The 17,947-nt window shown below is 42.4% G+C and overlaps 2 protein-coding genes across 3 annotated transcripts in view; one reads left to right on the plus strand and one right to left on the minus strand.

Annotated features, from left to right (window-relative positions):
- Positions 1–1,800: 1,800 nt before the first annotated feature.
- On the minus strand, positions 1,801–16,622 carry LINS1 (lines homolog 1). The gene is made up of 7 exons (XM_081964828.1): positions 16,479–16,622; positions 13,329–13,918; positions 13,151–13,240; positions 8,931–9,072; positions 7,750–8,346; positions 5,018–5,195; positions 1,801–2,983 (listed from the first exon to the last, which is right to left on the minus strand). Exons 2-7 carry the CDS (start codon positions 13,713–13,715, stop codon positions 2,095–2,097), a joined length of 2,283 nt encoding a protein of 760 aa, XP_081820954.1. The 5' UTR covers positions 13,716–13,918; positions 16,479–16,622; the 3' UTR covers positions 1,801–2,094.
- A 20-nt stretch (positions 16,623–16,642) lies between these two features.
- Positions 16,643–17,947, plus strand: part of ASB7 (ankyrin repeat and SOCS box containing 7) — a 37,863-nt gene continuing 36,558 nt past the window's right edge. Inside the window, exon 1 of one of the 2 annotated variants that reach the window (XM_081964844.1) lies at positions 16,643–16,713. The gene's annotated coding sequence lies outside the window, so the exon portion shown is untranslated. Of the gene's footprint in view, positions 16,714–16,776; positions 17,385–17,947 lie in introns of those variants that run through there. The other variant, XM_081964842.1, reaches the window with a different exon arrangement.

Below are 17,947 nucleotides of genomic sequence, written 5' to 3' on the forward strand. Positions count from 1 at the left end.
CATTACCTTCAATATGAAACAGCTTTTACCGGCTGCTAGTTATCGTCCGAAACCACTCAAGCTTTCACAGTATATGAAATCATATGCATTTATGCTGCACCATCGACTCCCATACGCTCCATCCTTATTTATGCATCCATAAGGCACCTTGGACAGGTCCAACAACTATTTGGTAATGTGAATGCCCGCTTTTGGCTTTCTCCATTGTGAAGAGCATCCTGGCAGTACAAAGTGATGTGGTTACTGAAGCAAGCCACTTCCCCTTTTTTTTGCGATTTAGCAGGATCCCAAAACACACTTTATTTCTTCAGTCTCACTTTTTCTTTGTTGACATGTTTACTGTGTTCCTGTAGACCACCCAGAATATTTAAGGAAGTCAGTTCTAGCTATTGCTCTCTGGAAATGGGCTGTTGAATAACAAGTTAATAGCAATAGCACTTAGACTGTATATAGTGCTTCAGAGCTCTCTCTCTCTTTACAATGTCAGCAAATTGCCCCCAACAATCTGGGTCCTCATTTTACCAACTTCGGAAGGATAAAACCAACTTTTTTTTAAAAAAAAAAGAGTTTTATTTTTGTTCTCATACATACATTCACAAATATACATTCTTATATTCTATATTATCTTTTAACATTGATAACAATTCAATTCTTCCCCTACAAATTCAATAGTATAATCAACCTTGCTGTTCTGCCACCCCATATATTCAGTTTCACAACAACCCTATCACCCTCCCTTCTTCTCTACTTTCTTCTTTCCTCCTCTCCTTTCTTTTCTTCCCTTTCTTCCCCCCCCCACTACTTTCCTCTTCCTCGCCTCTCTCCTATTCTTACTGCCCCTCTCTTTCTTCCTCTTCTTTACCCTTTCTTCTTTCCTCCTCTTTCCTCTCTTCTGGATGGAACCAACCTTCAGCTGGTCAAAATCAAACTTCTGGCGGTGGGCAGAGTCAGCCTGCAACACTGCATTCTAACCACTGCACCACCAGGGCTTAAGTTGTTCGGTTTATATCATAAGCAATATAACATTAGAGCATACGCCGATAAGAGGTGGAATGCTCTTATGACCCATTTTTGAAGGAGAAAACTGTAAAACTTGAATCTTTTCCCCTTCAGCCATCCTTTCCCAATTCATAAAACTTTAAATGATTTAATCATGACATGCTTTCCTTCCTCAGAATGGGTATACAGAGCTATCCTATCCTCATCCAGTTTTGGTCACCATACTATAAAAAAGATGTTGAGACTCTAGAAAAAGTGCAGAGGTGACCAACCAGGATGATTAGGGGACTGGAGACTAAAATATATGAAGAACAGTTGCAGGAACTGGGCATGGCTAGCCTAGCAAAGAGAAGGACCAGGGGACACAGGAGAGCAGTCTTTCAATATTTGAGGGGCTGCCACAGAGAGGAGGGGCTCAAGCTATTTTCCAAAGCACCCAAAGGCCAGACAAGGAATAATGGATGGAAAGTGACCAGGGAGAGATTCGACCTAGAAATAAGGAGAAACTTTCTGACAGTGAGAACAATCAACCAATGGAATAGAAGTTGCCTTTGGACATTGTGGGAGCTTCATCACTTAAGACTTTCAAGAAGAGATTGGATTGCCATTTGTCAGAAATGATGTAGGGTCTCCTGCTTGAGCGGGGGGTTGGACTAGATGACCTATATAAGATCCCTTCCAACTCTGTTAATCTGTATCTGTATCAGACAAATCTTATTGCATTCTCTTTTAAAAAGCAGCAATTAATTCTTACTGAGGACATATATCCTTCATATCAAAATGATCTCAGACAGAGCGAGGTGCCAAAAATAAAATTCAGAATTTATTGCCTTAAAAAAAAAAAACTCAGGGGGGAAATTCACACATAGCACAGACAAGATTGTAACCCCCTTCTGGAGTTAAACGGATCAAGGGATTTGAAGCTACAGTGTTTTTTTTTAACCAAGCAGACAATTCATAAACAATACATACTTCAATCCCATACAACGCATTTGGGCCACGTATTTCAGAGCCTATTAATTTTCTGGAACATCCTTTCAAATGCTAACCAATAGATGGGTTTAACCTGGAGGACTATATATCTTTACAAATTGACTAGTCTGAAGCAGCTCGGGGATCTTCGCTAATTCTATGAATTTGATTCAAGAGCTTCACGAGTGCATTTGGGTTGTATGGGAAGAGTCTCTTTGCATGTAGCCTAGAAATGGACTTTTGCAACTGTTGGAAACACGCGGTTGCTTTCTGCAAAGTTTTACCTGCTAATTTAAATTCTGGAGGGAACAGTTTGCTGCTGGAGCCTGATGACATATCCAAATCTTGCTCAATGACAGGGAGCCCTTCTTGCTTGGAGCTTTTTGCACTCTCGTCAAGAACGGCTTTATTTGGACAGGCTCGGGAGTTTAAAGCTTCGTCTTCAGTGCCCGTCAAACATTCTTCTCTGACGCAGTCCCCTTCGGAATCATCTGAGCTATCATAATCAACCAGCTTCTGAAAAGCCCCCGGTAAATGTGGGGCACTAGATGTGGTCACAAAATCAAAATTGGGGGGTTGCAAGGCTTGACTGTCTCCCTGACGGAGAAGGGTAGACAACTTCAGGGAGGAAGGCAAAAGGGCCTCCTTAGAAGCCCGTGGATCGTATGCCGTGCTCTGCCCTGTGAGGTCTGAGTTGGAGTCATCTTTTTGCTGGCAGGAGAAGTTCTCCCCCCACGTTCTGAGATCTTTGCCAACGGTGAACTTAAAGCATTTGGAAACTCGGACGAACCGGGGCCAGTCTTCTAGAAGGAGTTTTAAATATTGCACAAAGTATTCCAAGAAGCAGGTTTCCGACGAAATCAAGAAATCCAAAAGGACCATGGCGTCAAATGCGATACTCCCTAAGAGGCATAAGAAGATGCAGTGGGGATTATAGCCATTCTGATGTGTCCGATTGTCCTGGATTCCGTCGTCTGAACGGCAGAGGGTGAAATTAACGCCGTGGCAGGATCTAAAAAATAAGCAACAGCGTAGAAGATTAAATGATGACTTCTCAACCGGCGATCGTTTTTATCAAGCACTTTTTAACAGTAGAGCACATGATATGAATAAAAGGGAAGAAAGTGAGCAAACGAAGAAAGAGAGCATGCTTGTTTTCACCTCCGTCAACTGTAATTTGATATTAGCTTATGAAATGGAAGAGAAAGGCATCGGTAATTAGTAATTACTAATTAGGAACACTTGATCAGTCTACGGGCCTTCACGTGGAAACAAAGTATGGTGTGGTTATACCTAAATAAATAACAAATATCTGCCTCCCTTTGTGAACTAAGAAACCATTGGAGAATAGCATTTTGTAGTGTGTCACTGAACTAAAATAACGCGAGAGAAAGCTTAGTTTAGGGGGGGCAACCTATGTTTTATCCCGGTTGTCTTCAGGTAAAATGATTACGACTCAGTGTGCAATGATCTTCCAATATCCTGCAGAAGGAAATCCAAACACGAGCCAGCACCAAGTAACTAGGGGGTGACTAAGATGTTTCAGACAATTGGCATAAACAGAATCTGTGGTGATGGATTATGGGGCTTCCAAGATACCTAGAGCAATAGGGTTGGAAGAGACCTTGGAGGTCTTGTAGTCCCACTCTCAAGCAGGGGACCCTATACCTGTGAGGGCGAACCTATGGCACAAGTGCCACAGGTGGCACGCAGAGCCCTCTCTGTGGGCAGACGAGCCATCACCGCAACTCAGCTCCGCCGTGCATGAGCGCCTCTCACTGGACAGCTGTTTTTGGGGTCTGCCACGCATGTGTGAGATGCGGGCGCACGCGAGGGGGGGTTGCTCGCATGCGCGTTGCATTATGGGTGTGCGCAGGCGTGCTTTTGGCACGCAGCGCCAAAAAGGTTAGCCATCACTGCCTTTATACTATCCTGGACAAACAGCTGTCCAGTCTCCTTTTGAAAACCTCCAGTAATGGAGCATCCACAACATCTGGAGCTAAGCCATTCCACTGGTTTAATTAATTCTCACTGGGGGAGCAGTGCTCATCTGCTGAAAAAATAATAATCACATATTAAATAAATAACGGGTATCAGTAAAATCTGCAATAAAGTAAAATAACTGGTATTCGGTTCAAAGCACATGTTTGGAACCTACCGTACATCCTAAGCACTCTTGCCTCCTTCCCTACAGAAAGAGAAATGAACTGAATTCATGACAAAGCTGAAGAGCTATGTCGAAATTTCAGAATACAATTCTCTCTGTTTCATTGAGAGTAATTAATGGACCAGCAGATTACTTCACTGATCTCTCTGTCAATGTTTCTACGGTCTTATTTAAAGAAGGGATGCATATTTGACTGTCCCGTTTATGATACGGAAGAATGCTGCACATCTTCTTTGTACTGCTTGTTAAATTCCTTGCATATGGAAGAAAAGAAACTCTAGATAATACCTGATTCCAAATGCAAACATTATTCATGTCCTACTGTATTTGAGAGGAACAGGTAAGTCTGCTAGAGTTGTCCCAGGAATAATTTGGTCTTAAGGTAAAGGTTCCCCTCACCCATATGTGCTAGCTGTTCCCGACTCTAGGGGGCAGTGCTTATCTCTGTTTCAAAGCCGAAGAGCTAACGCTGTCGTCTTCGTGGTCATATGGCCGGCATGACTAAACGCCGAAGGCACACAAAACACTGTTCCCTTCCCACCAAAGGTGGCTCCTATTTTTTCTACTTGCATTTTTACATGCTATCAAACTGCTAGGTTGGCAGAAGCTGGGATGAGGAACGGGAGCTCACTCCATTACGTGCTGCTAGGGATTCGAACCGCCGAATGTTCTGATCGACAAGCTTAGCGTCTTAGCCACTGAGCCCCCACGTCCCTTTTTTCTTAGAAGGAGTGATATGCTGGAAGCAAAATGAAATGGAATGAATGTTTCAATTTGAATACTTTTGCCTGAACTGTCTGTTCACTTTCAAGAGATTTATGGCGATCGATAATTTTGAGCAGATACAAGTTGATGGCTCCTGGGAAAAAGGGCACTCACCTTTCCAAGTTTAAATAAATTGCCAGCAATGACTTTACAGCTTCTACCATCTCATCATCTTGTTCTATAAACAGAGAAATCCACATGCAAGGGTGTTCAGATAAGCGGATACTGGCCAAAGGCTTCAGGTGGCTTTTTACGACTGTCAAGAGTAGACCCATAACACTCTCCAAATGAACTAAAATGAAGAAAAAGAAAAAAAATCAATGGCAGCCCAAAATCATATACATATATTTGCTTTTGATTTAAAATTTACAATATGTGAGGAACACCTATCTTTTTAGCATTACCTGTTCTAATGGGAACGCATAGGAGAAACAATAGTGAAAATTTCATTTCAAAACGCTATCGATGACCAAGAGTGACAATATCTTGCTTGCCAACGTCTTTTAAATCTAAAACCTTTAAGGAAGCTTTTCATTTCCAATAAGTCTTGCCCCAAAAGGCAAGAGCAGCAAGAAAAAATATCCTAAAAATGTATCGATTTTGCTGTCTTTTGCTATTCTTCTTTTTTCCTTCCATGTCTCCACTTACAGTCACTGCAAGAATTTGGTGGGACCCTGACTAGCTACAGGTAGGATAATAATAATAATAATAATATTTAATAAAACAAATATTTTAAAAAGTATTTTTACTCGGGTGCCAAGAACATATTACTACAGATGGTCCCTGTTTTACAACAGTCCCTTTAGTGACTTCAACAGCATTGAAAAAAGTGACTTAGGACAGTTGCTCGCACTTATGACCATTACAGCATCCCTGTGATCACGTGACCAAAATTCAGCCGCTTGGCAGCTGACTCGTACTTATGACGGTTACAGCGTCACGGGGTCATGTGATCTCCTTTGGCGACCTTCTGACAAGCAAAGTCAATGGGGAAGCCAGATTCACTTAACAACCGTGGTACTAACTTAACAACTGCAGCAAGAAAGGTCATAAAATGGGGACAAAACCCACGTAACAAAAGTCTCGCTTAGCAACATAAATGTTGGGCTCTATTGTGGTCGTAGGTTGAGGATTACCCATACAGTCTTTGGAGACAAGAATCCATTTTTTTATACCAGAAAACGCTACTGGTACTGACCTAAGTACTTAGTAAAACGATGCTAAGGCTGGGCTCGGGGAAAAGAAGGATCCATTTTCAAATTCAACGTGGCACAAACTTTCTGCTCGTGCAACAGATGAAAAGCATCTCTGCCTACAGCTTCCATAATCCAGAAAACTGATCCTGTGTACATGTAATTATCCACTCCACTGAAAACTCTCCACTTTAGCTGAGCCCAATCTTTTGTGGACTGTGTTTCGAGACTTCTGCGTCTCCAACTTAATTTCTTAATTAAGTTGGAGACGCAACCAAACTGAATTTCAAATTGCACAGTGCACTGAACATCTACATTCTCTAGAGAAACTTTGGATTGCAACACCTGCTCACGTTAAACACAATCCTCCCACCTCTTGTACAAGGTAACTTTGCTTATAGGCACCTCCGTGCCACGTTGGGAATATTCTGAATGTTCTGAAGCAACTTTTCACTGAAATGCCAGGTGAATGAATGAACTGGCATCTCCTCTTAAAAGTAACTTATTTCTCCAGAGTCTGTGAAACCAAAATTTGCACATCCATTCGGCAGCCACCGTTCTTTCTGTACATCTCTACGATTTGATCCTCAAAATCTATTATGCGTTAAAAAAAAACACCATCTTTAAATATTTTCTTATTATTACCGTGTTTCCTGAAAATAAGACAGGGTCTTATTTTCTTTTGATCCCTGAAATAAGCACTTGGACTTATTTTCGGGGAGGTCTCATTATTTTTGAGGTGCAGGAGACGGCGGGCATGGTCACTTCATGGCTGCTGCTGTGTTGCAATATTTTCAGGGGAGGGCTTATTTGAGTGCATGCACTCAAAAGCCCAATTGGGGAGGTTATTATCCGGGGAGGTCTTATTTCCGGGGAAACAGGGTATTACTCAGTTTTCTATAGGTTGCTTAGATTCTCTAAGCAGTGAAAGGCAATCCACTTTAAAGCTTTACCAGTAGTTAATCCATAATATAGTAGTTAAAGCTTGTAGTTTAAGTGATAGAACAAATGTCTTGGATAGCTTTCGAATTACTATAATAAATCCATGGATCTGCCTGGAAAAATTATTTCTCAAAGCATATGCAGTTTATAAATAGGTAGTAAATCCTTCTTCAGCATACTGGAAGGAGAAGTAGTTCAACCAATAAAGGAGAGAAACACTGGTGGATTAACACATTTCTCCCTTCCACTCAAGAAAGTCTTAACTTCCATTCCTCTAAACCAGGGGTGTCAAACACGATTTCATTGAGGGCCGCATTCAGGGTTGTGTTTGACCTCGGGGGACAGGGTGGGTGTGGCCAAATTGATATCACTTGTGTCAGGGGCGTCTGTGGTGGTGCGAGTACTCTGCCAGTGAAAACAGGCTCCCGAGCTGTTTTTGGCCGCAACGGCTCCACTTTCACTGGCAGAGGCACCGCGGACCAGTCCTTGACTGTTCTCAGAGTGGCCCCACAGGCCAGATTTAAGCACCCTGCAGGCGGGATTTGACCCGCGGGCCTTGAATTTGACACCCCTGCTTTAAACTGCTATCACTTCAGAACCAATATATAAAAATACGGTGGCAACCCCATTTGTTTTCACCTTGTAGGTAGTTCTACTCACAAAACTCTTTCTTGTGAAACACTTTGAAGATGCTGTAGGAAGCAAAATTACCTTGTGATTCAGTTTTGTAGGCAAAATCCCGGCTCTTCATCTCTAACGCTTTAAGCAGAAGCAAGCTTAAGGATCTGAAGACCACTACATCGAAGTTACTCTTCGCCTGGGCTTGAGATTCAATGATGCTACCGTCAAAATGGCGGGTGTTTCCACTAACACCCAACCTGCCCAGCCAATCGGAATTCACAAAGTGTAGCATGGCATCAGCCAGCGCTAATCGGTCGTTGTCGAAATGAGGGTCCCGGGATGAGGAAGGAAGCGCCTTCGTCTTAATTAGGTCTTCGCCCGCTTTGTGTAGAATGCAGTTCTTAAGCAACGCAATCGATTTCTTCTTGATGAAACCACGAACGGGCAATGCGGCAAGGCAGCCGATATCGCAAGAGCTCAAAAACAATACCCTCTGGCATCCAAGGTTGAGTGGCACGTGAATCCTGGAAGCTGCAAGCAGCTCAAAGAGATCTAGAAAGCTATTCATGTCATTGATTGATTTTGCAGATAGTGGAATATTGTGAGCAGATAAATAATAAGAAAGGATGGAACTGTAAAAGTTTTCCAGCACGTTGTTAAGTGGAGTAAGAAGTTTCTTCAGGTCACCTATAATAACAACGACAACACCAGCATCAAGCAGGACTTAAATGTGATAAAGGCAAAGGTTCCCCTCACACATATGTGCTACTTGTTCCCAACTCTAGGGGGCAGTGGTCATCTCTGTTTCAAAGCCGAAGAGCCAGTGCTGTCTGAAGATGTCTCCATGGTCATGTGGCCGGCATGACTCAGCACCAAAGGCGCATGGAACGCTGTTACCTTCCCATCAAAGGTGGTTCCTATTTTTCTACTTGCATTTTTACATGCTTTCGAACTGTTAGGTTGGCAGAAACTGGGACAAGTAATGGGAGCTCACTCCATTATGTGGTGCTAGGGATTCAAACCGCCAACCTTTCTGATCGTCAAGCTCAGCATCTTAGCCACTGAGCCACCGCGTCCCTTTTAAATATGATAGAGAGGCCTTAACTAAATTATCAGTCAAAATTAGAACTTTTTCTCATTAAAAACCTATTTCTTCCCTGAAGACAAGCGGTACCCATAACAATATGAATGTATGAGTAGCTTTCGGGAAGAGTAACTGTGCACTGATCTTCTATTAGCTACTTGCAACGTAATGCCAATTGAAACAGTACCTTCTTTGCAAGGGTTGTCATCATTCAAAATTTCTTTTATTACGTTGGTCAAAATCCAGAGGCATTCCGCTATTGAACTATTACTGGGAGATCCTGATAAAGTCTCTAAACAAAAAGCAAGCCAAGCGCTATTGAATGAATTCTGAGAAAAAAGAGAGAACGCAAATTACTCTGGGTTGCACTGAACAAATGATGACTTCCTGGACATCTGTCTGAAGGATAACCTTTAACCCTTCCCCAAAAATCAAGACAAGGGAGAAGCAGGAAAAAGATAACCATTCCAAACGTTTTTGGCATTGGCCGTTTTCTCATCATTTTGTACTCTTAAAGTGACTAGCTAGCCAAACCAGTAACACAAAGCAAGGTCTATCTAGCTTATTACCCAACTCTTACAGCTTTATTACTCAACACTTTGTTTTACCAGTCATAAAAGCAGAAGAGCACATAGAATAGACAGATGGAATAGATAGAATACTTTATCTGGCCAAGTGTGATGGAATTCCACGCATGGAATTTGTCTCCGGTGCAGAAGCTCTCAAGATACATGCAAAGCCACAGAGTAATAATAATCATAATACGATATCAATAAGAGGAGGTAGTAGAGAAGATGAGAAGGAAGATAATACTAATATTACAGCCATACATCGGTTAATATATCTAGACATAAAACAATACTGTGAGGATTAGGTATATAGGCTCCCTTAATTAATCCACATATAATCCACATCCAAGAGCCGAGGTGGCTCAGTGGTTACTGCAGGCTACTTCAGCTGACTGCTAGCTGCAGTTTGGCAGTTCGAATCTCACCAGGCTCAAGGTTGACTCAGCCTTACATCCTTCCAAGGTGGGTAAAATGAGAACCCAGTTTGTTGGGGGCAAGAGGCTGACTCTGTAAACCACTTAGAGACTTAGATACCACTATGAAGCGGTATGTAAGTCTAAGTGTTATTGCTATATTGGCCTCCGTACTTAATTAGGATCAAATCAGTTGTGTACTGAACTAATTTCAGATTGGAAATGAGAACTCATAAACCAGCAAAGTGTCTCTAAATAGCAATAGCACTTAGACTTATATACCACTTCACAATGCTTTTACAGCCCTCTCTAAGCAGTTTACAGAGTCAGCATCTTCCCCCAACAATCTCGGTCCTCATTTTACTGACCCTGGAAGGATGAAAGGCCGAGTCAAATGGTCTAGGATGGTTTTACTAGAAACTGACAGCATACAGTTAGGTTTATGTATCTCATTAACCTGTAAGATTGACCTTTGGCTTAGTATGGTAGCCAGTTTTTTGTAATTACAGCTTACCACCTAGTACATTGTGCAAATCCAGCCAAAGGTATTTATTTCAAATAGCATAGTAAACATGATGGGTGAAATCCCCCCCCCCTCTCTCTTTCTTTCTAGCTGAAAAGCTGGAAACGAGCATTCTCTCCAACCTGTTTACATGGAAATATGAGCAGTGTGGAGCCTAATTTTTTAGTTGCTAAGCGAGGCAGTTGTTAAATGAACTTTGCCCCCTTCTGTGACCTTTCCAGGTATTAAATGAATCCCTGCAGTAGTTAAGTTAGCCACACCGTTGTTAAGTGAATCTGGCTTCCCAATTGACTTCGCTGGTCAGAAGGTCGCAAAGGGGGGGGGGATCCTACGATGCCTGGACACAGCAACCGTCACAACTATGAGTCAGTTGCCAAGCGTCTGAATTTTCATTCCATGGGGATGCTTCAACAGTTGTAAGTGTGAAAAAATAGTCAGGTCACTTTTTTTCCAGTGGCGTTATACTTTGGAATGGTCACTAAATGAATAGTTGCAAGTTGAGGACTACCTATATTTAATTTCAGTTGCACAGAGCACAAGCACATGTTTTTTCCCTTTATGCCTTTAGCAAGCTTAGAAGAAATTTTAAGTGACATTTTCTAAGCACTGCAGTCAAAAGGCTGGGCTGCCAATACCTCCTCATGCTGAGGCATCATTGAATAACATTCAGGAATATATCTGAGATCACAAATCGCCTCACTTTATCCTAAGACCTTTGGTTAAATTCCACACTTTCATATTCTGTAGTGCAGGCTTTAAAGTTGAATGTCAACGAATTTTTCCACCTACCTATTCTATCAATCGCTCCTATAAAGCTTAACTTTAAAAGCTCACCCTCACCCCCGTAACGCTTTGTTTTCCTCAATCAAATGAACTGATTATTTATCCTAATTTTAAAACTTCCCACCTTTTCATACTGCTGTAATTACCTGCGTGGCAATTTTTTGACGGCTGAAAGAAAGGGGAATGGTTTCTGTCCTAAGAAAATGTACAGTGGGTGGAAAAGTCATGGATTTAGGTGGGGCCCTGCCATTACTTGAGTTCAGTCAAATTCAGGCTAAAGAGAAAAAAATCTGTTTTGGAGAATAGATGACAGACTATTGCAAACAGTAGCTTCCATACATACACTAGATCTGCAGGAAAATCTACATGCACCGTGAACAGCAGAATATCCAAAATATGATTTCTCTTGTCCTATGAAGCCCTCTATCTGATTATTTTAGTACTGCATTATGACACCAGGTAGCAGGAGGAAACTAAGGAGGCACAGTTGCACATGAAAAAGAATCTGCATCAAAATGCAGAATGTATAAAGCGTCTGACCATATTGTTAAAATTATGGTCAGCACCAACTATTTTCTTGATATAGAAAAGCAGCAAGTCTAAAAAAAAGAAGGCCAGCCGTCTTCCTATTCCCCCCCCCTAAAAAAACAAAGTCATTAATGAGGGTGGGCTACAAAAGTTTGAGATGCGCTACTAATAGCAACAACATTAAAGGTAAAGGTTCCCCTCACACATATGAGCTAGTCATTCCCGACTCTAGGGGGCAGCGCTCATCCCTGTCCGAAGACGTCTCCGTGGTCATGTGGCCGGCATGACTAAACGCCGGAGGCACACGGAGCGCTGTTACCTTCCCACCAAAGGTGGTTCCTATTTTTCTACTTGCATTTTTTACATGCTTTCGAACTGCTAGGTTGGCAGAAACTGAGACAAGTAATGGGAGCTCACTCTGTTACGCGGCGCTAGGGATTCAAACTGCCAACTTTTCTGATAAACAAGCTCAGCGTCTTAGCCACCGAGCCACCGTGTCTCTTTACTGACGACATTATTAATGTAATATACTTGCACTTCTTTTTATTTTTATCCATCTACAACTGTTTCATTCCAGGGGTTCTAGTTCTATACAGCTAATGCTTGTAAACAATCAAACATAAACATGGCATTAAAAGATTGCAATGCATACACCGCACAATTAGAAAAAAAGCTATCAGGAATTTAAAATGAACCGAAAGATAACCAAATGAGTGCAATCTAAATACACTGGAAAAGCCTTCCCCCACTCCTCCAGTTTGAAAACTCAGAGCTTTTCCTGGCTGTTTTGGGGGGAAAATGTTTTATTCTCCCACAAAAAACAAGAAATGTTAAAATTATCTTGAAATATTGTATCAAGTAGAGAAAAAACAGGAAATAATACATTCTTAAATATAAGCTAGCTAAAAAAAATCTGGTAAATAGTGGTTGAATTAGATGCATCATTAAAACCACTTTGATATACATCATACATATCCACAAAAAGTATAGTTAAATGGAAGAAATATTTCCTTCGGTATAAATTATGAAGAATGCCTCCTTAAAGAATATGGCTTGTCATTTATGGATTTATAGTATTTACATTTCTTAAAATAAAATCTGGCCCTCTTTTCCCATTTGGGAGAAAAGTACATGGTCCAATGAGGAAGGCAGAAACATCTATCTGGCCAGCCCAATGAGTAAAAGCAACGTAATTAGAAGGGGGTAACAGATGGCACCACCAGGTATAAGCTTACCTCTTCTTTTTCTGGGAGAACAAAACCGGCTGAATTGAGAGTGCACGAGATGTAATTAGTATTTTTGCTGGAAGGGGATTTATAACGTTAAAGATGAAGTTTTAAGTTCTGTACTACGTGCTCATTGTAAAAAATCCTGAACTGTTACTCCTGGCAGCTATTATTACATTTGTACTTGTAAGTAAAATCAAAACCTCCAAGGTCCCTTCCAACTCTACTATTGTATTGTATTGTATTATTGTATTGTATTGTATTATTGTATTGTATTGTATTGTATTGTATTGTATTATTGTATAAAACCACGCAGCAGATACATTTGGTTAAATAGTAACTTCAAAGCTCCCTTTCTGACTTACCTCTTCTCTTAGCTGAAAATGCACAAGGGAAGCCAAACTTTTAGAAGCCATGTGAGAGAGCTGTTTATCTGAACTACGTAACAGATGAATCTAGGAGAAATCGAAACAGACAGGAGTTGCAGCTACGAGACACCTTAACAAAGGAGTCTGAGAAAAATACAACCTTTGGGAAACTTACTAATTCAGAGACAATGTTTGATTCTTCCAGGATTCTTAGGATCTCCATGTATTTCTGTTTTATTTCAGTAGCTACCTCTTGCACATGCAGTTTGGCAAGCATCATCTCGATCAAAGTTAACTGAAGCAGAATAATTTCCCGGGCGTGGCACTTCAGATGGCTAAGGTTTGTAGAAATATCATGTTCGTTGTTTTGGGGGTCTAGACCGGAAGAGAGCTGAGCATCCAATTTAGAAAAAAAATGACAGGCACATAATTCACAATTTTTTGCTGATGAAAAAACTGAAGGGTTTAGAAGAGCTGCACATTTGTAACTATCTTGGGCTAACAAAACACCAGCAATTATATCATTATATGCTTTTTGGAGGAAGTGAAAGTAAGTCTCCATTATCAGCAATTTTTATATATCCTGGGATTCTTTATACAGTATATTCAAATCTGCAGGATTTGAATTGGGTTTTTTTCCCGCGGGAACTGATTGTCATATAAGATATAACTTTGTAAAAATTCCAATTCCAATTCCATTGTTTCTTTTCAGGAACTGACTCTCATATAAGATAAAATTTTGTAAAGATTCCAATTCTACTGTACCTAAAAAAAATGACAAGAAATGTGAGGTCAGTAATGATTCTTAGTGAAAAGTCAAAACAATTCAAGTTATAAGATTGGAAACATTTAAGCACCAAGTACTATTCAAATATAGCTACTAATTACTTTTTAAATTAGATTTATATTCTACTATTTCCTCAGTCAAGGTAGTTTCCATGAAGGCTTCTGTCTTTTTCATTCTCACAGCAGCAACCCTCTTGAACTAGCCCGAGGGAGACAATTCCTCTCTCACTTGGTCTATTTTTATATATTTTTTGCATTTCTTTCTCTCTATTTTTTGAAACCGTATATATTTGTATTATTAAAAGAACTTTCTTGGCTGACTCTAGGCCAGCAACTGATTTTACTTAATTGAGGTCTAACAACTTAACCACTAACATTTAATCTCTAGTTATACTATCAGTGATGTACTTTACTTTATTGTCATTGCACATGGTACAACAAAATTAAATGCTGTCTTCAGGTTCATGGTTACTGCCCTCGGACAGAAGCAGGTTTTCAGCCTATTTGTCCTTGTTTTTATTATCCTGTACCGTCTGCCAGATGATAATAGTTCATAAAAAGGGTGCCCAGGATGAGATGGATCTTTAAGAATGTAGATGCCATATGCTAAACTAGTTATACTAAAAACCAAATATTTGAATTATCTACAGTACTTTTGGATTTTTTCTATCACATGTGGTCATCCTAATCTGCTCAAGACCTCTCAAATAACTATCTATCCTAATCCTATCCCTTAAAAAATCTTCTATTTGAAAACAATTCCTCTATCTCTTCACCTTTTTTTTTTGCACTTCTCCATTTTTGAAATCCTAAATATTCATGCTGCATGCAGGAATGTAGTCTAGAGGAAACAAATTATTTCATTCAGAGCAGCTCCCAGTATTTAACGTAGACTTGGAAGTTAAGCATTCTACAAGGCGGCAATTATAAACCGCTTCTGTATTGTTACTAGGTAAATTTCTAATGCACGAGTGCATCAATGTAATTACTAGCAGTTGCAATGCTAGTAGTAGGATTTTTTTTTCTTGGTCCCAGCAGATGGCAGCTTAGTACAGGGTTAAGGCACAAGGCATGTGCATGGGAGAGTGAGTTTTAATCCTGCCTCAGGCACAAAACCTCAAGAAGCTTCTTGTGTAAAGAAGCAAAACATCTTCAGAGAAAAACCTGAAAATCCAGTTGCCTCTTGAGAAAAAAGCACCTTTGGGACAACCATGACCTGGATGACTGAGAATCTCCATAGAATATCGAGAACTACCTGGGTACAGGTAGTGCTCGACTTACAACCACAACGGAACCCAATCTTTCTGTTGCTAAGCAAGATGTTTGTTAAATGAGTTTTGCCCCATTATACGAATTTTTTGGCCACAGTTGTGAAGTGAATCACAGCAGTCGGTAAGTTAGGAACGTGGTTGTTAAGTGAATCTGGATTCCCCACCACATGACCTTGGGATGCTGCAACTCATAAATATCCAAATTTTGATCACATGACCACGGAGATGGTGCAACAGTTGTGTGAAAAACAGTCCTAAGTCACTTTTTTTCAGTGCCGTTGCAACTTTGGTCACTATACAAACTGCTGTAAAGTCGAGGACTACCTGTGTATCATACGTAAATGTAAGATGATATATTATACAGCCATAGGTAACAGAGATATAAACAGCCTTTCTCTCTGGGGTACTCTACCTTTCCATTCTTCTCACCTATGTTCCAAGATATTGGGGGGGGGGGGGAGGTCGTATTTCCAGGAGGGATGATTTCCAAAATAACAACAATAATAAAAATAACAATGAATTTAGTTGATACCTAAGATACAGCAGCAACTTGTATCAACCATCAAAGCCGATCAATGATATTTGTGACACTTAAAATGTTCTGGTGGCTGGGTTTCATGTTGAATAGAATAGAATAGCTTGACTCCCTCTTCTGAGATATTGGAAGACTGCTATCATGTCTCCCCTGGTCCTTCTTTTCATTAAACTAGCCATGCTCAGTTCCTGCAACCGTTCTTCCTATGCTTTAGCCTCCAGTCCCCTCATCCTCTTTCTTGCTCTTCTCTGCACTCTTTCTAGAGTCTCCACATCCTTTCTGACATCATGGCGACCAAAACTGGATGCAGGATTCCAAGTGTGGCCTTCCCAAGGCCTTATAAATTGGCATTAACACTTCATGTGATCTTAGTATTGTTAGATATTATATAATAAAGTATAAAATAAAATATATAAATATTATATAAAGTAATATATAAATATATAAAATAAAAATATATAAAGTATAAAATAAATTATATAAATAAAGTATAGCCTTTATTGTCCTTGTACAAAATAAAGACAATGAAATTGGTTTTAGCCTCACTGGTGCAATCAGATGACAAGACGATTTGATTCTATCCCTCTGTTTATGCAGCTTACTTAATGAATAAAAGCTTACAATGGTGATAATAGTGTCCCACCCACCTCCAACACCCATTGGAGCAAGGACACCCCCCCCCCCGCTCACCACACTCCTATGCAACAAACCTTCCCCCCCCGCCCCAACCCACCCTCAATCTTCTCGGCCTTCCGATCAGACGGCAACGTTTCTCTGAGGCGGATCAAGCCCTCCTCCGCGCCTCCATCGCGGCTGGCAAACACCGCCCCCTCCCCCTCCTCTTGACAGCCGTTATCAGCCGGTGTCCCCTTGCCCAGCTATCGCTACTTCCGGTGGGACCATAGAGGTGAAGCTTTACAACTTCCGGCAGGAGGCAAGGAAAGCCGTCTTCTCGGGCAGCGGCGGAGGTGTGTTGCTTGCGTGCGGGGAGGGAGGAAAAGGGAGGAGGAGGAGGAGGAGGAGGAGGAGGAGAGGAGGAGGAGGAGGAAGTGGGTCGGCGCCGTTCTGCCCACCCGCGACTCTATGATCAAGGCTCCTTTCTCTTTCCCAGAGAGCCCAAAGAGAAGCAAAAGTTGTCCAGACGGGCCGGAAGTGTGTGTATAGTTGGCGGGGGGGCCGCGGAGGACTCTTATCCCTTCGAGAGAGACGCCAAGAACAAGAAGAGGAGGAGGAGGAAACGCCAGGAGGGAGGCGGAGAGAAGGCGGGGCCTTTCCACTCCCTTCTTCCCGCCCTCTCCGCCGCGGCGTCCAATCAGGGGCGGCGGTGGGCGGCGGCCTTGTGGCCAGCGCTCCCGCTCATTGGCTGAGCGCCGGGGTCAGCCCAGGCCCGGTGACCCCGGAGTGAGGAGCGGAGGTGGCTCCTACTCCATCAGTCAGTCCAGTCAGTCAGGGCGAAGTGGCTCCCTTCCTGGCTGCCTTCCTTCGGCGCTTTGCTCTGCCCGACGCACCGGGCAGCCCCCTTCCCCCCCTCAACTTCCCCTTGTTTTCCCGGCAGCCGGGAAGGGAAGCGTCCGGGGGGGCCCGCGGCTGGGCCGGGCCGGGCCCTGAAGCGAAAAGAGAGAGACGGAAAGACAGACAGGTAACGGCTGGCGGGGAGGGAGGAGCTTAGTGGGCCCCGCCCCCAGATCAACAGGAGGGGGGAGAATGAGGGAGCCACAGCGGCTGTGGGAGGGGGCGACTCCCCCCCATCCCAGACGCTGCCGTGCCCTGGGGTGTCTCTGAAACTCCCCTTGATCCCACCACCTGCACCAGGGAAAGGAAGGGAAGTTGCTCCCTAATCAAGGGAGTGGCATCCAACCCAACTTGGGGAGCCCAAGGCATCAAAGACACCCCCCCCCCCCCGCAAATGGTGTGCAACTAACCGGAGCAAGCATAGAATCCCATGGAAGGGAACTTGGAGGTCTTCTAGTGCAGCACCCTGCACCAACCTCCTCTCTCCAGGTTGGGGTGGGGGTGTCTGCCCAGGTCACCCTGTTTTCCTCTGGTGGTCGCTGGGATTGAAGCATGGCAGCTGAGATGGGGAGTTGGCCAAGCTGGAGAACCTGGCTGAATTGGAGTGTGCTAGCCAGGATAGAAGGGACACAGTGGCTCAATGGCAAAAATGCTGAGCTTGTCGATCAGAAAGGATGGCGGTTTGAATCC

This window comes from Natrix helvetica (genome assembly GCF_964273705.1).
Source record: "Natrix helvetica genome assembly, chromosome: 12".
NCBI lineage: Eukaryota > Metazoa > Chordata > Lepidosauria > Squamata > Natricidae > Natrix > Natrix helvetica.